The 22,822-nt window shown below is 34.2% G+C and overlaps 1 protein-coding gene across 1 annotated transcript in view; it reads left to right on the top strand.

Annotated features, from left to right (window-relative positions):
* Nucleotides 1–6,937, top strand: part of LOC141402403 (uncharacterized) — a 52,743-nt gene extending 45,806 nt beyond the window's left edge. The window contains exon 6 of the mRNA XM_073983534.1: nucleotides 6,668–6,937. Coding sequence (XP_073839635.1) covers nucleotides 6,668–6,700 — 33 coding nt within the window. The 3' untranslated portion in view covers nucleotides 6,701–6,937. The remainder of the gene's footprint in view (nucleotides 1–6,667) is intronic.
* Nucleotides 6,938–22,822: the final 15,885 nt, after the last annotated feature.

Genomic DNA, 22,822 nt, shown 5'->3' with positions numbered 1-22,822 from the left:
TTGCTGATATTTGTCCTGTTTGACGCGATTTTACATGTATGGCCATCTAAAAATGTCTGCAAATCATTTTCCCATCATATGCATGTATTTTCGGTTCAAAACCATGGGGGTTTCTCCATAGTTTTTTTCAGAGGGTTTCGTTTGTATTTCTTTGTTATGAAAACCAAATTATAAGCCCAGTTGTTCAATAAATAGCAGCAATTGTCTACTTTAACATACTTACCCAGCGAAAAGTTTGCCTCCAAAGAGGCAGTTAAATGATATGTACAAGTGATTTGGAAGTGCATCAAATTATGCATTTTCGCTCATGATTTTTACAAGGGAGTGACCCCGGAAAGAGGCACTCCATAGCACCGCACTTTAACTGACTTTTTGGCATTGCATTTTAACTGAACCTTTGGCACTGCATTTTATCTGACCCTTTGGCATTGCATTTTAACTGACCCTTTGGGGTAGAATAGGAGGCAGTCCAGAGCACGTGTTTTGAATAACAAAATAAAATGCATTTATTATTTGTGTAAAACAACTGAAACTATAGTATTCCTCACCCTCCGCCCGCAACTAATCAATTTCATATCCACTGTAAAACATTTTGTTGTTATTCAAATACTTGAATACAACAAAATATGGACTAGAGCTGAAATAAACACAAAGATGTAAAATTCTGCAGTCCAACAATAAAAAACGCCAACAACAATAATAGGCATCAGCACGGCCTTGTTGATCAATGCGTAATGCAAAAACAACAACTTTCTCGTTGTTTTACCCCCGCTTATTGAAGCAACACTCATATGTTCGCATTCTTTGCAAAGCAAAGACGACATAAAAACAGTGGTGGATATGAAATTCTTTAGTTCGACTCAAATTGTAGGGTAATCAGCTTTAGGGCCATACAGCAATTTTCTCATTTTGTTTAATTTGCTGGATGGGCTTATTGACCTGTTTTATCGATACAGAGTCGGCGGAAAAGGGAACTGATGAAGTTGTTTGGTGACAACTGAAACTATAGTATTCCTCACCCTCCGCCCGCAACTAATCAATTTCATATCCACTGTAAAACATTTTGTTGTTATTCAAATACTTGAATACAACAAAATATGGACTAGAGCTGAAATAAACACAAAGATGTAAAATATTAATAACTTTATTAAATTGAACACAAATTATGAAAATTCTCTATTGAATTCAATCGCAAACATGTGTGTTTCTTCCGCTCTTCATTTAATCCAAGCTTAAGTGCTTTTGCTTCATCTGCTAAATGGGTTTGATATTGTCTTCCCATCACCAGTTAAGATTTCGACATGTACTCCAACAGCACTCCATTGGGAAATTTTCTTCTCGTGAGTTACCGGAAAATGTTCACAAATTAAATATTATTTAGTTTGTATTAACAAATGTTTGGAAATGTTAACACGATTATCTCTTTTTGGAAATGTATTCCGCTGCCTGTAGAGATGTACAAACTGATTTATGTACATGTAGAGATCTCTAACAACTGCTAATAAAATGTAGTGAACGTAGTGCCTTTTTCACGACTCCATTTGCACTGCATCCGGATGCTGTTAAATTGTGAGGAATTGGTGTGCCTTTTTCACGAGTCCGTTGAACTGGCTCCGGATGTTGTTAAAATGTGACAAATGGATGTGATTCTTTCGATTGCATCCAAATGCGGTTAAAATGTGAGGAATGGAGTGCCTTTTTCACGACTCCGTTTGAACTGCATAAAAACATGCCGTGAAAGAACTAGTCTACATTGCACTACTTCCAATTTATTTTGCTGGGTATGTAACTACTTACTCATTGATCCTAGTTACTTTACACCTAAAAATGGCATACAAAACAGCCTATAGCCTGCTTTTGTCACTGGAAATGGGGTTCCCTGCCTGTTATGTCAATTCACTAGTTACAGGTAATGCGGTGTGTAATATATTGACTACTCGCATTGCTATAGACTAGTGAATTTAACATCGTGATGTCACTGCATTACAGGTAACCACCCAATTCGATAATGTTAAAGGCAATTGTCTCTTTATTGCATTACCAGTAACCAGTCAATTCGTTAGTCAGAAATGATTGTAAAAATTACTAGTAAATTTAAGTCAGATAAATGAGTAAATGCATGTACATATGAATTAACCTCGCTTTACTTTATTACGTGGTATGCAAACATTTTACAAATAATAATAAATTTTACAGTATAATCTTGTATACATATGGATACAATAGATACATCTTAATCCTTGGTACTGAAAATTGTGTGTGACTACTTGATACAGCGACATATGTTTATTTTGTCCGTGTGTCCTTCAGATCATTTAAAAGTCCCTGAAATAAAATGTATAAAAATTTAATAAAATGGCGCTATAATTGTGTCAAAAAAGGTATCAATACTTACCACAGATATATTTTTAATATTCTCCTTAAATTATACATCCTTTCTAAAATTTAGCTCGTAACACGTTCTTTTTTTGCATCTTCAATTTTTGCTCAACAAACGCATCAAAATACGAGGGCGGTTCGGAAACTTCTTAGCCTATCAATGAAAAATAATAGTTAGTTTTTCAAAAATATTTTTATTTTTCAATATAATCTCCTGAAACTTCAATACACTTAGTCCAACGCTTTTCTAGCAATTCTATCCCTTGATTAAAATAGTTTTCCTCAAGGTCTTCAAAATATTGGTTTACAACTGTAATTGCATCTTCATTTGAGGTAAAACGCTTGCCAGCAAGGATTTTTTTAGATTTGGGAACAAGTAAAAGTCACTGGGAGCTAAATCAGGAGAATAAGGTGGGTGGTCAAGCAACTCGTACTTTAATTCGTTGATTTTAGCCATTGTTAAAACACTCTTGTGCGCTGGTGCGTTGTCTTGATGATTTTTTTTTTTGTGTTGTAAGCCAGGACGTTTTTCTCGAATTTGTACATTTAATTGATCCAAAAGGTTGCAATAGTACTCTGAATTTATTGTTTTACCCTTTTGCGGATAGTCAACCAATAAAATACCTTTGAAGTCCCAAAAAACCGTTGCCATAACCTTACCAGCCGATTGAATTGTTTTTGCCTTCTTTGGGGCACTTCCTCCAGCTTCAGTCCATTGTTTGGATTGTTCTTTTGTCTCTGGAGTATAGTGGTGGATCCATGTATCTTCTACAGTTATGAAACGACGCTTAAAATCCATTTTATTTCGCTTAAAACAATCCAAACAAGCTTGAGAAATTTTCATTCTTATGCGTTTTTGATCGACTGTTAACAAATGCGGCACCCATCTTGCAGAAAGCTTTTTCATCTGTAGTTCTTCATGCAAAATTAAATGGACTCGATCATTTGAGATGCCCATGATATTAGCAATTTCACGCACATTTATTCGTCGATCATTTAATACCATATCATGCACATACGACATGGTACATACTTCATACCAAGATAGTTCATATTTATACCCTACACCACACTGTGGTAAGGGGTATTATGTGTTACTGCATTTGTTTGTAACATACATAAGGAAAAGAGATAGAACCGTAGTTTCTCCTAGGGATATGCATAGAATCACTTTCTGAGTCGATTTTTTTGCATGTCCGTCCGTCCGTTCGCAACGTTCAGGTCGCATTTGTTGTCCGATTTGGCTGAAAATTGGGCCAGATAATTGTTTTAGCAGCCGGAAGAACGCTATTGCTTTTGGTGAAAATCGGTTCAGATTTGGATATAGCTCCCATATATATTTTCGTCCGATTTGAGGACACGCTATGTCTGTCCAATTTTGATGAAATTTGGAATTTATGACGGAATTAGGTCTATATATAAATGTTCCACATTATATCGAAATCGGTTCAGATTTGGATACTTGCTGCACCAAACACGCTATATACGTCCGATTTTGATGAAATTTTGAATGTGTAACTGAATTCGGTCTTAAAATAAATGTGCCAAACTACATCAAAATCGGTTTCGATTTGGATATAGCTCCCATATATATTTTCGGCCGATTTGACGTATTTGCTGCACCAAACACGCTATTTACGTCCAATTTTGATGAAATTTGGAATGTGTGACTGAATTTGGTCTAGAAATAAGTGTACTAACTTATATCGAAATCGGTTCAGATTTGGATATAGCTCCCATGTATATTTTCGCCCGATTTGTCCAATTTTGATGAAATTTGGAATGTGTGACGGAATTTTCTCTAGTAATAAGTGTACCATATTATATAGAAATCAGTTCAAATTTATATATATCTCCTATATTTTACATATTCACAGTGGTGTAGGGTATCATATAGTCGGTCCCGCCCGACTATGATCCTTTCCTTACTGGTTTTATACTTTTTTCGTTGATTTTAAAGGCTGTTTCAACCAAAAGACATGTAAAACTAGTTGATATGAACTGGAAAATAATTCCTGGAAATTTCTATTTAATATCAAATTATATTCTTTTCATTCATGTTTCCTATTTTTTCTCAAAGTTTTGGTATTTTCAAAACATTTTTCAAGTTTTCTATTTTTAAAACAAGTAAGAACAGACTATAGTCGGACGGGGCCGACCATGTGATACCCTATACCACTAAACGCGTCTTCTTGGGATAAAGTTATAAGATGTGCATTAGAAATTTTACCAATTTTCACACAAAAGTTTTGATCAATTTAACCCGCTAAATATTATCCGATCATACCGTTGACTTGCACGCTACTTCTTCATCTCAAACCAAAACTACGTTTAAAATTTCGCGCCGATCGGACTATTATTGCGACCTACAGAGCGGCTACAAAATCGAGCAAAAATTTTGTTTTTGGTCCATTTCATCCCTTTAACATTTCACGATCATCGCCAAAAACTAATCAGTTCTATTCTGGTCCAAACCCGACCTCCATACTAAATTTCGTGACAATCGGTCCATAATTGCGGCCTCTAGCTTGATTACAATTTTTAATGGACGGACAGACGGACGGACGGACACACATCGCTAAATCGCTTTATCTCGTCGAGATATGAAGTTTGGTATACCACATGAGGGGTCTACGACGAATATTTCGCGGCGTTACATGAATTTTTGGGAAAACAAACTTATTATACCCTTTTCCACATTGTGGTATAGGGTATAATTAAGAGCCTTTACGTTTTCGTACGATTCACCATACAAATTCTCTCTTCGTGTTCACCATTGGTTTACAGACTTTCAGACAGGCATTTGATTTTAGTTTCTAGATTTGTACGCGAATTCGGAACAGAGGACAAAAAATGTAATTTGTATAAAAAAGAACGCAAAATTTTCTTCGCATTGGATGTATTAAAATTTTTTATTAAAAAGCGTTGCAACGTGAACTTTTCTTTCATGTTTTGCAGTTTTTCTAAAAATATTTGTGTTTTTGATACATTTTTGTACCCTCCACCATAATAAGGAGGGTATAATTAAATTTGTCAGTATATATATTCTTGATCAGGGTAAAATTTTAAGTCGATATAACAATGCTCGTCTGTCCGTCCGTATGTTGAAATCAAGATACTGCCCTCAATTTTTAAGATAGAGCTTTGTAATCTGGTATAGAAGTTTCTATTGCTCATAGGATACATTAGGGTCTGTTCCAAGATTCTTTGGAAATGTATACCGATGCTGTTCGTTGTGGTCCTGTTTAAAGCGATATTATGTTTTCGTGGACAAGTCCATGCATCCTGACATACTGGTCCAAAAGATATACGATGACCTACTGAAATGCCTAGTGGGCGCGATATATATCGAAAATATATGACTCTCAAAATGAGATCCAATTCCACAATGAACCAAATCGATCCATTTCTTTAAGTACCTCCTCCGCAACACTTTTGAACTTTAATTCTAATCCACATTTTTGTCGGCAAGCTCAAATGTCCAAAAAGGGCCACAAAATTCTGGAAAGACCCCTAATACATTCGATCTGTCCGTAGAAGAAAGTTTCAATTCACATAGGCTGAGGATATATCTCTGTCGGCAAAGCCGACTGATACTTTTTTACTTGTTTTATCTGATTTTACTTGAATATTAATTTTATTAATTTTAAGCTAATAAACTAACGTAAAAATATAAAAAAGAAAAAATTCACTATTATTTATTATCTTTTAGCAATCGCAGTTTTAATAAAAGAAACTCAGGTGAATACTTTAAACTGTGACTCACTGCATATCCCTAAAGGAACTATGGGTCTATCTCGTTTCGTTTTGCATGTTACATACAAATGTTCAAAGACATAATACCCCTTACTACAATGTGGTGTAGGGTATAATTTTGAAAGTTGCAATTTGTTAATCGTTACATTCAAATATTGAGGTGTACAGTGATAACAGGAGATAAAGTCATATTTCCTGGCACAGTATACTACGAAAATTAAGGTGTTTGAAGTTATATTGGTTATGTATATCAAATAAGAATTAGGTCCAAGTTTTATTTTTCGATTAAAAAAACTCGGAAAATCACTTTTCATATTAAATATTCTTGGAATTCAAACAATATTGGAAAAACAGCAAATGTTTAAGTTATATTGATTATTTTATTTGCTTATCGACAAATTTGTTCAAACAGCCAAGATAATAAGCCAATAAAAATAATTATCAATTATGTTCGTTAATTAGTTAAAGAATCACAGAAAGAATTTATAATTTATTTCTAATGATATCCTTTACTGTCTTATTATTCAAATAGATTACAACAGCATATGAAACCTATCCTAGATGACTAAGCCAATCATCCCAGAATCCCTGTGAACAAAATTCCGAAGAAGTACTGGCATGTAGGGGCATGTTAAATAATTCAAAGAATTTTCTTATGGAATCGACGCAATGTTCAGCCTTACGCACCATACCAGAAGAAAAGTCAGAGACCAGCTTATAAGAGTGTCCATATGTACATAATTATGTATATTTAAATAATGTTGCAATGTTTCACGTTTATATTGTATATAATAAAATTTAAGAACAATACATTTGTAAATAAATTAAGAAGATGTTTGTGGTTCTGAACACAAAGGTAAGTCTGAGAAACTAGCAAATACCACAGTTTAGTATATTTATGTAGCAAATAGTTAATAACCAAACTCGAAATATAATTCACTGGAATAACCTCAACCATAATATGGATAGTATAATTATATTTGTCATTCCGTTTGTAACACGTCGAAATATTCTTTGGAGACCCTTTAAAGTATATACATTCTTGATCAGGGAAGATTCTACGCCGATATAACCATGTCCGTCCGCCTTTTGAAATGATAATACAGCTCGCAATTTGTATACCCTTCACCATAATATGGAGGTTATAATTTAATTTGTCATTCCGTGTGCAACACATCGAAATATTCATAGGAGACCCTATAAAGTATATCAGGAATATTGTCAATTATTTCATATTCCATTTCAGAAAAAAAGGATAATTTTTTTTCGCGCTACATCAACGATTTTTGATATGTAGGTTAAGAAAAAGATTCCCAGTACGAATCTGGTCGCGAGCCAATTTTTGGTTGTTGCGGACAAAAGTTATGGCGCTTTTATTTCGCTTTTTAAGAAAGAAAATATTATAAAAACGCTAATTATTTTAATGAGCACCATTGTTACAAAAAAGTTCTCTCGAAGTGACTTCAGCGAGTAGATTGCATAATACCTGCAAAATGTTACACAGAATTCGCGGAATGTACATAAAATTGATAAATTATTGAATATAAGTCTACTTTATTCAAAATTAAGGCCCATTTAGTGGTCATAAAATTACATAAAAAATTGTTGCGGATCCAAACTTCACGGCAAATCAAATGAGACTACAATTATACAGATTGGTGTTATAGTTTGGACGTTACAGCCAAAATAAGCGCATATTTTGGTCAAAAAAATATTTTTTTGTTTGAAAAAATATTTTTTCACATGCATTATGTAGTAGAAAATATTGTAAAAATTTATAGGAATACTTCCTTCATTTTGCTTAAATCTCCCAACAAAATAGACGGGTTTTGCTTTATTGACATTCATATTAAAGCTTTCCCATTAAGGAAGCTAATTGGGTTGATGAGGATATATGTCAAAGCTTCTGAAATGGAAATAGTGGTCAAATAACCCATTTTTATTTATATGCATTTTAAAATACGTGTAAATCGCGTAATTATCAAAATCATTTTGTCCGCATGTGATTTTCATGTACAGCAAGACCATATCTGTTAATTTGTATATATTTTTCGAAATTTAATTTGGAGGCTAAGATGTAGCATCAGCTGCATCTTAGCATTAAAATACCTATAAAATATCGCTAATTTGCGCAAAGTGCATTTAATTTTTTTTCCGCATCCGATTTCAATGTCCACCATGAAAATCTACATCGATATATATCTATTTCAAGGCGATCAATTAAGAACCGTGGATGTAGCATCACACACTATTTTTTGGGATAAAATGAATGTAGCTCCCTTATCAGTGAAGTTTTCAAAACTCTGTTTCCGCTAAAACGAAGACGCCGCACTAGTTTTTTCATTACAGTGGAAACGAACCGCAGAAAACGCGATAAAATACGCGATATTTCCAAAAACAATTTTAGGTGATTTTTCTACTTTGGACTTTCTTGTAACTCGCGTTTTAGTGGATGGATTTTCACGGGGAATGATTTGTTAGATCCGGAACGTAAAAAACTAAAATGTGCAATCAAGTGCGAGGAAGTCGAATGACGATTGTAAAAAGTAGGCCCGAAAAAAAAGAAAAGAAGAAAAAAAATGTGCGCACAAAATTTCCGTATTTGGATGCAGATTTCTATGAAGCTGTGTAGACTACACTCACGACACATATATCAAATAACTCAGAATCGCGAGTTCTACAATCCTATATACGATTTTTTGTAAAACCTGTTTGCGGAATGAAATTAGAAGAAAATGTCAAAAAACACTGTAAAACTGGCTTCAAAATGTCAGCATCGTTTAATAATAGAAGCAGTTCAAATTTTGAAAAGTAATACATAAGTGAGATGATCCTTATTTAGTTTGCTTCTACTTTTACTTTGACAGGAAAATCGAGAGAAGTGTGGTTTACTCACAAATCGAGAGAAAACAAAAAAAAAAAACATGGTGGCTTCAACCCATTTTTACCCATTTTTTAACATAAATATAGCCACAGCTTCCACACAAATTATCTTTTAAGGCCAATATTTTTTGCCACGTCCAACAACATTTCATTTTATCCAAAAATATTTAATTTGTATAATATAGAACCACAAGTCTCGTATTCTAAAAGGGTAAACCTTGGCTTCAGCTATGTTAAATTTTCAAAAATATTGGTGATATATATTGTTGATCAGGGTAAAATTCTAAGTCGATATAACAACGGCCGGTATTTAGTCTTCGTGGGGGCGTACAAAATTGTCTCCATGAATTTTGTCAGTGTAGGTTCATGCTTTCATATAACCCCCATAGAACGTTACCTCCCGAATTTTGGTATTTTGAAGTTTCTGTATTTAGTCTCCCTGGATTTTGTCGGTATAGGCCCACGGCTTAATATAGCCCCGGTATAGGTCCATGCCTTCATGTAGCCCCCATAGAACGGTACCTGCCAGCTTTCGGTATTTAGAGGTTGTGGCTTTAATATTTCGCCGAAATGTCTGACATTTTGTATTTAGTCTTCGTTGGGGGTATACAAATTTCCACTTGAAATGTGTAGGTATATGTCCATGCCTTCATATTACCCCCATAGAACGGTATCTTCCGAATTTCGGTATTTTGAAGGTTGTGGCCTCAATATTCCTCCGAAATGTCTATTGTATTTAGTCTTCGTGGGGCGTATAAAACTGTCTCCCGAATTTTATCAGTATAGGACCATATAACCCCCATAGGTATTTGGAAGGTTGTGCCCACAATAACCCATCGGAATGGCTGAAATAAACGGTACCATAAAACGGTACCTCTTTCCCTTCTCCAGAACGGTACCTCTAGATTTTCATATTTTGAAAGTAGTAACCATAGTAACCCACTGAAATGGCTGAGATTTGATAAAAACCTTTCCGACTGAAATTCGTCGGTAAAGGTCCACATTTCTATATAGCCCACATATAACGGTACCTCCCGATTTTCGTCATTCTGAAGGTTGTGACGTCAATATTCCACAGAAATTACTGAAATTTTTTATTTAGTCTTCCATGGCGTTATAAAATATTACAACATAAGTGAATTATCTGTAAAAGTCCTCCTATATCCCCCATAGAATTTTCGGTATTTTAGAGGTTTTAGCCACCTTATCTTACCAAAATATCGCAAATTTGGTATTTAGTCTTCTTTGAGTCTTAAAACTTTCCTTCAAATATTTGTCGGTACCTCCTGAATTTCTATATTTTGAATGTTATCCACATTGTTTTACCGAAATTGCTCAGGACAGTTTGACATACGACCATGTGTTGTTTACAGCAGCATTCGGCAGCCCTTTAATCACGAGCAAACAAAGAGAGCTTCACTCACCACTCACTTATTGAAAAACCATGCACTGACAACAGTGTTTGCTCAAATTGTTGTTGTTGTGTGCCGATTGCTGGTTTACAGTGACTTGAAAAAATCATTTTGCAAAATAAATGGAACTTACTTGAGAACATTTTCGTGCGACAATTTTTCACAACAGCCTTTTATTAAAATCCAGCCGATTTTCAACATTTTTGTAGAATTACTTGTTTAGCCAGAAAAATGAACTGGTAAACATTTCTCATCGATTCAACAATAATTGTGGCCTTTAGAGCAATTTCGTGAAAATTCACCCTTGGTCCCATACAAATTACTATGTAAACTTTGAGGTCCCAGTGACACGTGTTAACATATTCCGATTGTGCTCAAACTATGGCAATCTTAAAATCTATCAGGGGTAATAAAAAATCCGACATCGATTTTTTCCCTTTGAGTTAAAACCAGTTTAAGGTCCACGTTTTGCTATAGTTTGATTTTACCTTATATTACCTTACAGAAATTGATAAAACTCTATAAATAGTCTTCTTTGGGTATATAAAATATTCTTGCAGAAAATTGTATGTCCACTAGGGTTATGACTTTCTTACAACATCGTATCACTGTATCATACTCGCGCTATGTCGCGAGTTCATATTAACTGTGGCCAAAAACAGAAGGAGTTATTGTAGGTGCATTTTTGTAAAAAATCGAATTTTGATTTTCGCTATTAACCATTTTTTTTTTTAAATTTATATTTTTAAAAGTCTTTCGTTTTAAAGCAAGATTATTACGTACTTAATAAGCACACAAAAATATATGGTGATCGGTTCATTCGTTTTCGCGCTATAGCCAACACCGCAAAGCACTTTGTTAAAATAGGGGGTAACCCCTGAGTGAGGTGGTCGCTGAAAAAGAGAAATAACATGTTCCTCTGCAAACTTCTGCAGCTGAAACCTTTATACGTTTGAAGTACTCACTTTTCAAAACTCAAATAACAAATAATATCGATATACACCTTTATACAATGTTTTTCCCATTCTACTAATTTTAAAATTTGGTTCACAAAATCGATGTACTAAGTACCACAGACTTGGGTAGCTGTAAACACCATATGATTACTATTTACCTCCAAATAAAATTAAATCCATGTTAATTACATCTAAAGCAACTTTAAAAATTTATTTTAGAACGATAAGTTAATATAAATATTAAAATATTGGAGCATAATACAAGTTATTAATTTTAGTAAAATAAGGACAAAATACATATTTAAAACAATTATCGGATTTGAACCTTCCCATGGACAAAACTACTTGACAAATTAATACCATAATTCAAATTCCTTCAAATTGAAATGTTTACTATAAATTGTCATCAATAAATTTGTTTCCGAAGTACTTGATTTTGACCATTTTTGGGCACGGTCGTGACACTGTGCGTCGTTTGTTTGCAGGCAGGTCAAGTTTGATGATGGGCTGGGATTATAATTTGTCATTTAGGCTTACTAGTGATCACAAAACTTATATTCGAAAAATTATGGGCTTAGGTCCATGTTTTAGTATAGCTCCCATACAACGGTTCCTCCTGATTTAGCTAACTTGTTCAACAGAACTACCCGTAATTTAATTTTTGTCGTTCCTTGCAGTTATAAAATTTGTACACGATAGGTCGACATAGCCCCGTAGGTGGTACCATTCACCTGACTGAACACATTCTTTAGATTAGATTAGATAATTTAGACATATGGGGTATACATGGTCGAAAAATTGTTCCACCAAAATTGTGCAAGAGAACCAGTTATTCCATTTTAATAAGGACTATTTAATGGTAGGGGGCATAAAAAATCGTTCCGGCCGAACGATTTTTTATACCCTATACCACAATGTGGAAAAGGGTATTATAAGTTTGTTTTGGTAAAAATTCATGTAACACCGCGAAATATTCGTCGGAGACCCCCAATGTGGTATACCAATCTTCATATCTCGACGAGATAAAGCGATTTTGAGATGTGTGTCTGTCCGTCCGTCCGTCTGTCCATTATAAATTGTAAACACGCTCCCGGCCGCAACTATGGACTGATCGTCACGAAATTTTGTATGGAGGTAGGGTTCAGATCATAATAGATCCCTATTCTTATTGGTGATGATCGTTAAATATTTAGCGGGTGAAATGGACCAAAAACATAATATTTATCCAATTTTCTAGCGGCTCTGTAGGTCTCAATAATAGTCCAATCAACGCGTAATTTTAAACAAGGTAAGAGTATTATGCTGAAAAATCTCATCTTGTGGTACTTTCACTACGGTTCAAGAAATAAAGGATGAAAAGGACATGAAAAGCATTGAGTTAGAAGAATGAAATGTTCTACAAAAAGATTCGCCAATCGATTTGACTGAAGACATTCCAACTCAAAATGAAGCTACAACAACGCCAAACAGAGATATGGAGCTATTTTCCCAAGTACTATAGGGAAAAAATTAAAAACTTCATCGCGCGATATCTCAAAAACTTGACCTATGGCGAAAATTTCCTTTTGGGTTCTTAGTATACTCATCAAGAGCTTTCATCTCCAAAAGAAATTTTCCACCCCCAGATTTTGAGTTCCATTTTGTGTCACAGTGTAATAAACTCGCTAGAAGTCGCAATTATACATCAATAGTCACGAAATTTTGCACCGGGTAAGAGTATAGGTCGAAAAAGATGCCTACAATTTTGAATGATGATCTGATATTCTTTAGCGGTTGAAATGGACCATTACTTTTGTATGAAAACTATAAAAATTTTACTTTTGGTCGATATTTTAATTCCTTGAGGACATATATATTTCGCAAAGTAGCCTACATATGGGAAAAAACTACTGACCTTTCCTCTGATGTAAATTGCAATAAAGTGTTTGCTAGATAACGGGACTACTGCCTAATATATAATGGGTTCTGTGTAGAGAACTACATTTTTATCCCATGCTACATATTGTATCTCCAAAAGTTTATGTAACACCACGAAATATTCGTCCTAGACCCCAAAATTCATATCTCGAAGAGATAAAGCGATTTAGCGATGAGTGTCCGTCCATTTAAAGTTGTAAACAAGCTTAAGGCCGCAATTATAGACCGATTGTAACGAATTTTTTAAGGAGGTGGGGATCGGGCCAGAATAGAAATGATTAGTTTTTGCTGATGATCGTGAAATGTTCAGGGAATGAAATGGACCAAAAACAAAATTTTAACCAATTTTGTAGCGGCTCTGTAGGTCAAAATAATAACCCGCAAAATTTTAAGCAAAATTTGAGTTTATGATGAAGAAGAAGCGTACAAACCAACGTAAAGATCAGATAATACTTAGCGGGTTAAATGGTCTGAAACTTTTATGTGAAATTGGTAAAAATGTCAATAACGTAGCGGTTAAACAACGGAAGTAGTAGTACTACATAAGTGGGTTTCATTACATTTTAGTTTGTGTGAACTAAATTTTCCTTTCCTGCTACAAAAATGTCTTTGTCATGCTAGATAACTTTTTGGTTTTGGTCATAAGTATTATACATTACATCTCTGATATTTGATAATTAAATTTTCACAATCATTGAAAAGAAGTTTCGTGGAGAGCGATTGTCCAGGGATAGTGGTATAGGGTATCCCATGGTCGGCTCCGTCCGACTATAGACTTTTCTTACTTGTTTCTTTTTAATATTGCCACCACAAGAAAGGTAAATTTCCACGTTATCTTTGCACAGGATGCACAGTGGTCGCTGCCATTGGCCAAAATTAAAAAAAATGAAAGTATAATTTTTGGTACCAAATCTGTTCATATCTACTCCTAACATGTTAAATTTCTCTAAAATAAATTTGTTATGGATTACTTCTTACTGTACTCTTTGAGAATAGCATCAAAAAAGAGAAATTTTTACAGGTTGGATTTCAAGGTGAATTCAATGCAAAAGTTAGATGAAAGTAAAATATTAATATTTAACTAAATGAACTCTATATAGACCAAACTTAATACGAATATTGAAAAACGATGTATTAACTTAATTTTTATGCAGTTTTGTTTTTGTTAAGTTGTGGGATTAATTATTGAATACGTGTTTTGACTGAAGGGCTTTTGTAATTTCATTTCTTCAGTATAATTAAATTTCATGTAAAGCTTTAGTTATGTTCCCCCTCGAAATTTTTTTTTAGAAAATAAGTAGTAGTCTGTATATTCTATTTTCAAAATATCAACTTTGGAACTTGTTCCCAAAATACTAAGGGTACCTTTCAGGGAGTTTTTGTAATTTTTTTCAAATGTGCAGGTGATACATTTCAGCATTTTAAGTATATAGAAGAGCCACTGTGTGGTTCAGTTATATGAAAGATACGTCAAAATGTGGTCCTCAATGTAAAATTTGGAAAATTCAGCCATTTTGATTGATTATTACGGCTAGAACCCTAAATATACCGAATATTGGGCGGTACCGATTTATGGGGACAACATCAAAGGCCGATTTCTGTAAAATTTTTTGTCAGTTATTCGCATTTTCGAGGAGAAGGTCTTTGCGGAAGAAAATTTTGGAAAATCCCTCTGGAAAAGTCGGAAAATTGGAAAAATCGAAAATTGAGTTTTTGTATGAAATTTTATTCCTTAATAGCGAGACGAAGTTCGCCGGGTCCGCTAGTAATTTATATAAAAACTTCAAAATTCCGAAAATCGGTCGGTACCACTATATGGGAAACCTATCAAAACGTGGAGCCAATTCAAAAAAATTTTGCAAGAAGGTTTTCTAACACTAGGGAATACCGATAGCCAAATTTCAGCCAATTGCATTGAAAGATGTGGTCAAGACCCCCAAAATGCCAGAAATCAGGGGGTACCGTTCTATGGGGGCTATACCTAAAGTGTGAACTATGCCGAATTTTTTTGCTCCTTTTTATTTGTGTTGCTAAACTAGCCTCTACTGAAAATTTCGTATTGATATCTGCACAGGAAATATTTTTGGCCGCTCTTCCCATACAAGTTCGACAACAGTGGGATGAAGTCATGGCACAATTTATGAATTAGATGATTATCCCAGCTGATCGAACTTGAACTATCAAAATTAGTTGTTGTATATTGAATTCTCATTCAAAAACATAACAGGTTTTGCCATTTTATATGTACAAAAAGAAGTTTTTTGTTGTAGCAATTCAACGATGCATCTACCATGCTACTTGTTCATGGATAAACCTCAGTGGGAGGTTGTCCTTGTTGCTGCAGGAGTTGTATACGTCTTGCACTTTGATCGCACGTCCACAGTACTGGTTGCTGCGGGCAAATGTTGATTGGACATTTATCTCATTTCCAGTGGGTCTTCAAATTTTTGACAGCGTTTATGTACTCATTCAGAGCTACATATAGTAAGAAATTAATGAACAGATTTGACGTAACCTGTTCCGGAGTTCGGGCATCAAAATAAAAAACCAAGAGGTGATAGAATGACACGAGAGTTCAATTTTGCGTTGCAGATGTTTGGGATTTGCTAAAAATTTACCAACTGCATTTCACTATTGTGAGTGAAGTGATGGAAGAGAAACGACATGAAGTTTTTGCAAACACATGTTTTTCCAATTTTACCATTGGTGAATGCTGCTTTCAATTGAGCATAATTGCTCATCAAATCCTGTACAAAGATTTACCAACATTGCTTAAATGGACTTACCAAAATTCTTCTTCTAGACCCACAGCACACTATGTGTTATCAGATTCCCTTTATCATCATTCACAATGAAACAATCCATGTGTTATTATAAATAGGATGACATAACGTAAATTATATATCAAATCTTTATATCAACAGTCACTGGAGGGAGGATTATTCCACAATATAGCCATTAATCATAATACAATAAAATCTATTGTATGTAGCAGATGACAAGAGCATGAAGAAGACAATACCCGCTTTCAGTTTACTTAATTTATTCATATAGTGTTCAACAAGAACAAGACAAATATTAAAAAAGGAACCTTACATTTATTTCAGAACATTTCCTTATGCTTTATTTTCCAATAACATTCGCTTCTGGTTTATTATACCCTATACAACAACAAAGTCAAAAAACTATAAAGACTGGAAAAATGTATTTCACATACAAATAGTTTACAAAGCAAGTAAAAAGTGTTAAGTTTTTATAATCTCCAACATGAACTATTCTGAAGTAAAATAAAATAAGTTTTCTTTCTGTTACGGAAGAATCAACCGTCAAAAATTACAAATTACAATAAATTTGGACCAAAAATGTGTATTAAACCGATGAAAACCGAATCGACTCGATTTACAGAATTGAAATGGTATATATTGAAGGTGCATTGGATGATATACAGTATAATCTCGATAATCCGGACCCCACATGTTCCGGCGGTGTCCGAATTACCGAGTAATATCAAAAACATATGAATTTGTACGCTTAAATCATTAATAACGGACTTTTAGTTGATAATAACTTAACATATAAAGTAAACAAATTTTTATTAAACAAATATCACGGGTTGCGACCAATTTAAGGCGGGCATCAGCTTTCCGCCTTTAGTCATTTCTACGAACATCACTTCATCTCGTCGACGAAACCAACAAGAGATATTGTTTCATGTAAATGTTATAGCTTACGAATAAGACAAAATGTAATTTAAATCTATTGGTTACATAATTACGAGAATGCAATACAACAATCCTTAGTTACCGGTTATTTTGAATGTCAAAGAAATAAAATACGGGGCCATACGATTTTGTTTTAAATTTATATACAATTTTAAATTTAAGCTTCAAATCGCAACGCTTTAAAGGATTTAAACATTTCTAGGTAAAATGTCCTTAGAATACATTACATGCCCCAAGGGATTTTCTCACTAGTCGGAGGGCTAATGAACTAATTTTTTTGGAGGAGAGGATAACCGAACCTATGCTTTAAATACTGTTGCTTATCATATCCAGGCATCAATGGTTGTTGAACGATGGGAAAATTATTGGACAGATTCAGATAGTTAATTCCATATTGACTGCATAACTGAATTGACAAACTTAAATTTTCTTATTTATACACCGATTGCTATTGTTAAGAACGAAAACGTCAATGAAATAAATGAGAATATTATGATCAGAATAAGAAACAATATTGATACTGGATTATCGAGGTAAGAAAATATGTGATGTCCGGGTTACAGAGTCAACAATGTAAAAAATTATATTGCCCGCATTACCGCGTTATCCGGATTAACGAGTGTCCGGATTATCGAAACTGTACTACATATACATAGTTGTGCTTCGCAAACGCCCTTTCTTTGAATAATATTTTTAAAATCCATTTTCGATTTCAATAAAATATTCGCCAAAATTCGAAATATACGATTTCTCTTTATGGAAAACCTTGCGTCCCTGTCTTATAGAGTCTATACTCTATGTAGATAAACTTCAAAATACCAGAAATCGGGTTGTAGAGTAATATGGAAAATGAAAACTACCCTATGTTAATAAACCTTTTATACTATGGTGGAATTCAGCTTTTGTATCCCCTGACAACACGCAATAGCTAACAACGACAATTTCGGTCCGAAATGTGCCACAAAACCCTTGAATATATAAAATTGGATAACGCCGGTACAAGAATCTAGACTACAACCTGTTTTTTGCGGTTAGGTTTTTTAACTTCTGGGAACACAAAAATTCAACTAATAACCTATTCGGTAGAAAAAGGTGACGAAAATCATCAAAAAGGCTTAAAAACGTGGACTTATACTGTCTGTTTTTATGTTATTGAAGATTTAATACCAACTTTCAGTAATTTCTGCTGGATAATGCGGCTAAATCTTGCAAAATACCAAATTTTTTCGGTGCCCCTATAATGTGACAAAAACCTGAAACTACCGAAAATTGGTCAGTACCGTTCTATGGAGTTTTTATCTAATCATAGAGCAGTTCGCAAAAATTTCTGCGGACAGTTTTGCAGCCCTATAAATTCCAAGAAAAATTTCAACTATTTAAGAAAGATATTGTGGCAAAAACCCTTAATTATACCGAAAATTAAAGGTACTTTCCCATGGGTGTATACCAAAAGTTGGATCTATACCGACCTTTTCTGTGGTTGTAAATTCCCAACTTTCATCTATGTCTGATGGATAAAGTGGCAAAAGCCTTCAAAATATCGAAATACCTATACACACAATTCTCTGCAGGAATATTGTAAACTTCCAGCGGAGACATAAAATCAAATTTTGTGCATTTCGTTTGAATAATGTGGCTAAAACTCTCAAAATATCGAACTCGGGGGTGCCGCTATATGGGGGCTATATGAAGACGTGAACCTTTACCTACATACATACACACATAAAAAAATGACCTCTCTAACATATGTCCCAAACATATTTTGCAGCATATATTTGCTTGCAAGCAGTCCCAAACATAACATATGTTTGGGTTCTGCAAACAAATATATGTTTGGGTGCAAACAAATACAAACCCAAAAGACACAAAAAAAACAAACACATGCACCAGTGGGCGCTTTCTGAGAGCAAGGAAGCGTCAATGTGAAACACATTGAAATGTATGCTCCCTTGCTCTCAGCAAGCGCTCACTGGCTATTTCTAACATGTAAACTCATTTATAAATGGTGGTGGTTTTTATTGAAAGGCATAGAAAACAACAAAGCAACAAAGACACATAGGTACATACAAAATTCCAAGGAAACACATAACACACTTTAATAAAAGAAAAATTTAATGAAATAAATTATAAAAAGTCGCACTTTAAAAAAGAAAAAAAATTATATAGAAACATCGTTGAACGCTTCTTCTTATTTGTGAAATAAAACACAAAAACCTGAAACTACCGAAAATTGGTCAGTACCGTTCTGTGGAGGTTTTATATAATCATAGAGCAGTTCGCAAAAATTTCTGCGGACAGTTTTGCAGCCCTATAAATTCCAAGAAAAATTTCAACTATTTAAGAAAGATATTGTGGCAAAAAACCTTAATTACACCGAAAATTAAAGGTACTTTTCCATGGGTGTATACCAAAAATTGGATCTATACCGACCTTTTCTGTGGTTGTAAATTCCCAACTTTCATCTATGTCTGATGGATAAAGTGGCAAGAGCCTTCAAAATATCGAAATACCTATACACACAATTCTCTGCAGGAATATTGTAAACTTCCAGCGGAGACATAAAATCAAATTTTGTGCATTTCGTTTGAATAATGTGGCTATAACTCTCAAAATATTGAACTCGGGGGTGCCGCTATATGGGGGCTATATGAAGACGTGAACCTTTACCTACATACATACACACATAAAAAAATGACCTCTCTAACATATGTCCCAAACATATTTTGCAGCATATATTTGCTTGCAAGCAGTCCCAAACATAACATATGTTTGGGTTCTGCAAACAAATATATGTTTGGGTGCAAACAAATACAAACCCAAAAGACACAAAAAAACAAACACATACACCAGTGGGCGCTTTCTGAGAGCAAGGAAGCGTCAATGTGAAACACATTGAAACGTATGCTCCCTTGCTCTCAGCAAGCGCTCACTGGCTATTTCTAACATGTAAACTCATTTATAAATGGTAGTGTTTTTTTATTGAAAGGCATAGAAAACAACAAAGCAACAAAGACACATAGGTACATACAAAATTCCAAGGAAATACATAACACACTTTAATAAAAGAAAAATTGAATGAAATAAGTTATAAAAAGTCGCACTTTAAAAAAGAAAAAAAATTATATAGAAACATCGTTGAACGCTTCTTCTTATTTGTGAAATAAAACACATTTTCTTCAAAGTTGATATCATCAGCGGGAAATCGGCATCTGGAATCAAATGATTATATAATGTAATAAATAGGTACATCCATATTTCAAATATACATATGTATGTATGTATATGAAAAATGATTGATGTAATTACCAATATTAAATGCTATTTCTTCCTTGTCCAATAAAATATTTCCATTCACCTTTTTGATTCAATCTTTATATATAAAACTCAATTGTCGTTTGTTGGTAATTGAATCAGTTGAAAACGGCTGGAGCGATTTGAATAATTTTTTGTGGAAATGTTAGTCATAGTCCAGTTTAGGTTTTTATGCAAAGAAAAATTGGCCACGCCCACTTTTCCGCCCACTTTTATAAATATGTTATATCTACGAAACTACTCAACAGATTTTCCTGAAATTTTCTGGGAACGTAGATTGATTGCCCCCGGTTGAAATAGGCTAGGTATATGGTTGAATTTCGGATCGGGCGGGGTACCTCCCCTATGCCCTATTTTTGTAAAATTGCAATATACAAATGTATCGCTTTGAAAATTAATTTCCGAGTCAATGGTTATTGTGTCTCCGACCTTACGTGCTTATTTGGGACATTAAGACTGGACAGCGCCCACTTTTTTAAATATGTTATATCTACGAAACTACTGAATCGATTTTTCTGAAACTTTCAGCGAATGTACAGGGTTGGTCCCCGATAAAAATAGGCTACATATTTTTTGACTTTCGGATCGGGCGGGTACCTCCCCTATGCCCTATTTTTGTAAAAATGCAATATTTGCAACAAATACGAATGTATCGGTTTGGGAATTTATTTGCGAGTCAATGGGGATTGTGTCTCCAACCTTACGTACTTATTTTGGGATAAGATCCGACCACGCTCACTTTCTAATTAGGTTATATCTTCAAAACTACTGAAGGGATTTTCAAGAAAATCCCGATTTTTCTAAACTTTTAAATCTTTATAAATAAAAATCAAATATCGTTCGTTGGTAATGCCATCAGTTGAGAACGGCTGGACCGATTTTGATCATTTTTTCTGTAAAATGTGCGCCATAACCCGACTTTGGTTTTTATGCAAAGAAAATTTGACCACTTTTACGCCCACTTTTTCAATTTTCAATTTTTATTATTTTTACAAAAACTACTGAACCGATTTTCCTGAAATTACCAGGAAATGTACAGAGATGGCCCCCGCTTAAAATAGGCTACAAATTCAGTTGAATTTCGCAAAAGGCGGGGTACTTCCCCTATACCCTATTTTTTTTTAAATGTTATATTTACAATAATTACGAATGTATCGGTTTGGAAGTTAATTTGCGAGACATTTGTGGTTGTGTCTCCGACCTTACCTACTTTTTTAGGATCCAAAGACTTGACCACACCCACATTTTAAAATGTGTTACATCTACAAAACTACAGAACCGATTTTCCTGAAAATTTCAGGGAATGTACGGGCATATTTTCTTGAATTTTGAAGGGGGCATATTTAAAAAACGTCTTATCTTTATGAATAAAAATCAAATGCTATCATAACCCAACTTAGGTTTTTTGGAAAGAAAAGTTTACCACGCCCCCGAAAACAGGTTACGTATTTTATTGAATTCCAGAGGGTGCGGGGTACCGCCCCTATATTAAAAAAAAAAACGTTATGTTTGCAAACATTATGTATGTATCGGATTAAAAATTTACGGATTAATCTACAATCTAGGTACTTCTTTGGGGCCTATAGATCCGACCACGCCTGTTTTATATGTATATGTTTAATATGTCATAACTCCAATACTACTGAAGGGATTTCCATAAAATTTGCAGCAAAAGCTCATAGTTAGCCGTTGTTATGTATATTTTATGAATATCGGAAGAGGTGGGGAACCTTCCCCATGCCTGTCTGTTAAACGCTATATGTATAAACCAAACTTATGATTATATCGGTTTCAGCATACATTTTGGTAGGCAATGAAGTTGTGTGCGTCCTAGGTACATATTTGGAGCCAAAATACCGGACCAGGCCCACTATTTTTAATATGTTATATCTTGAAAACTGATGACCACTCCCACTCTTTTCAAAACATTATTTAACCAAAACTACTGAACCTAATTTTCAGAAAATGTTCAGGAATGTCCGGTGGTCCAAAATGCTATATATTTGTAGACAAATTTCGGGGCCTATTATTTTATAATCGCTATATTTGCTAAACTTATGAGTGAATTAGGTTGCACATTAGTTTTCGAGACAACGGTAGTTGCGCCCCCGATCAAGAAAAACTATATATTTACAAATGTACTTAAATTGTGAGGTTCAACGGTCCATCAGCCATGAAAAGCTAAAACATAGAAGTCTCAATAAGCGGGTGAATTCGATTTAACCATTTTTTAACTTTTATAATTAGATCGCTTTACGATAAAGACAGGGACATGGACGATAATAAATCCTAAAAGGCACAAAATCTGTTGATAAATTTAAAATCCTTCTCGGTTTGACAATGGACCAAAGAAGTGAGGACGAAAATACCTATTTTTGAATTGTGAAGCATAAAGTCGATAAAAAGTTGTCATTAAAACTCATTACGATGGGTCAGCAACGCGGACCGGGGTCTGCTAGTTATAAAATATATTGGACATTTAATT

The sequence above is a fragment of the Musca autumnalis genome, unplaced genomic scaffold, assembly GCF_047663935.1.
Source record: "Musca autumnalis isolate F117 unplaced genomic scaffold, ASM4766393v1 scaffold_4, whole genome shotgun sequence".
Classification (NCBI taxonomy): domain Eukaryota; kingdom Metazoa; phylum Arthropoda; class Insecta; order Diptera; family Muscidae; genus Musca; species Musca autumnalis.
The sequence above is the reverse complement of the archived record's forward strand: the minus strand, read 5'-3'. Positions and strand labels throughout refer to the sequence as shown.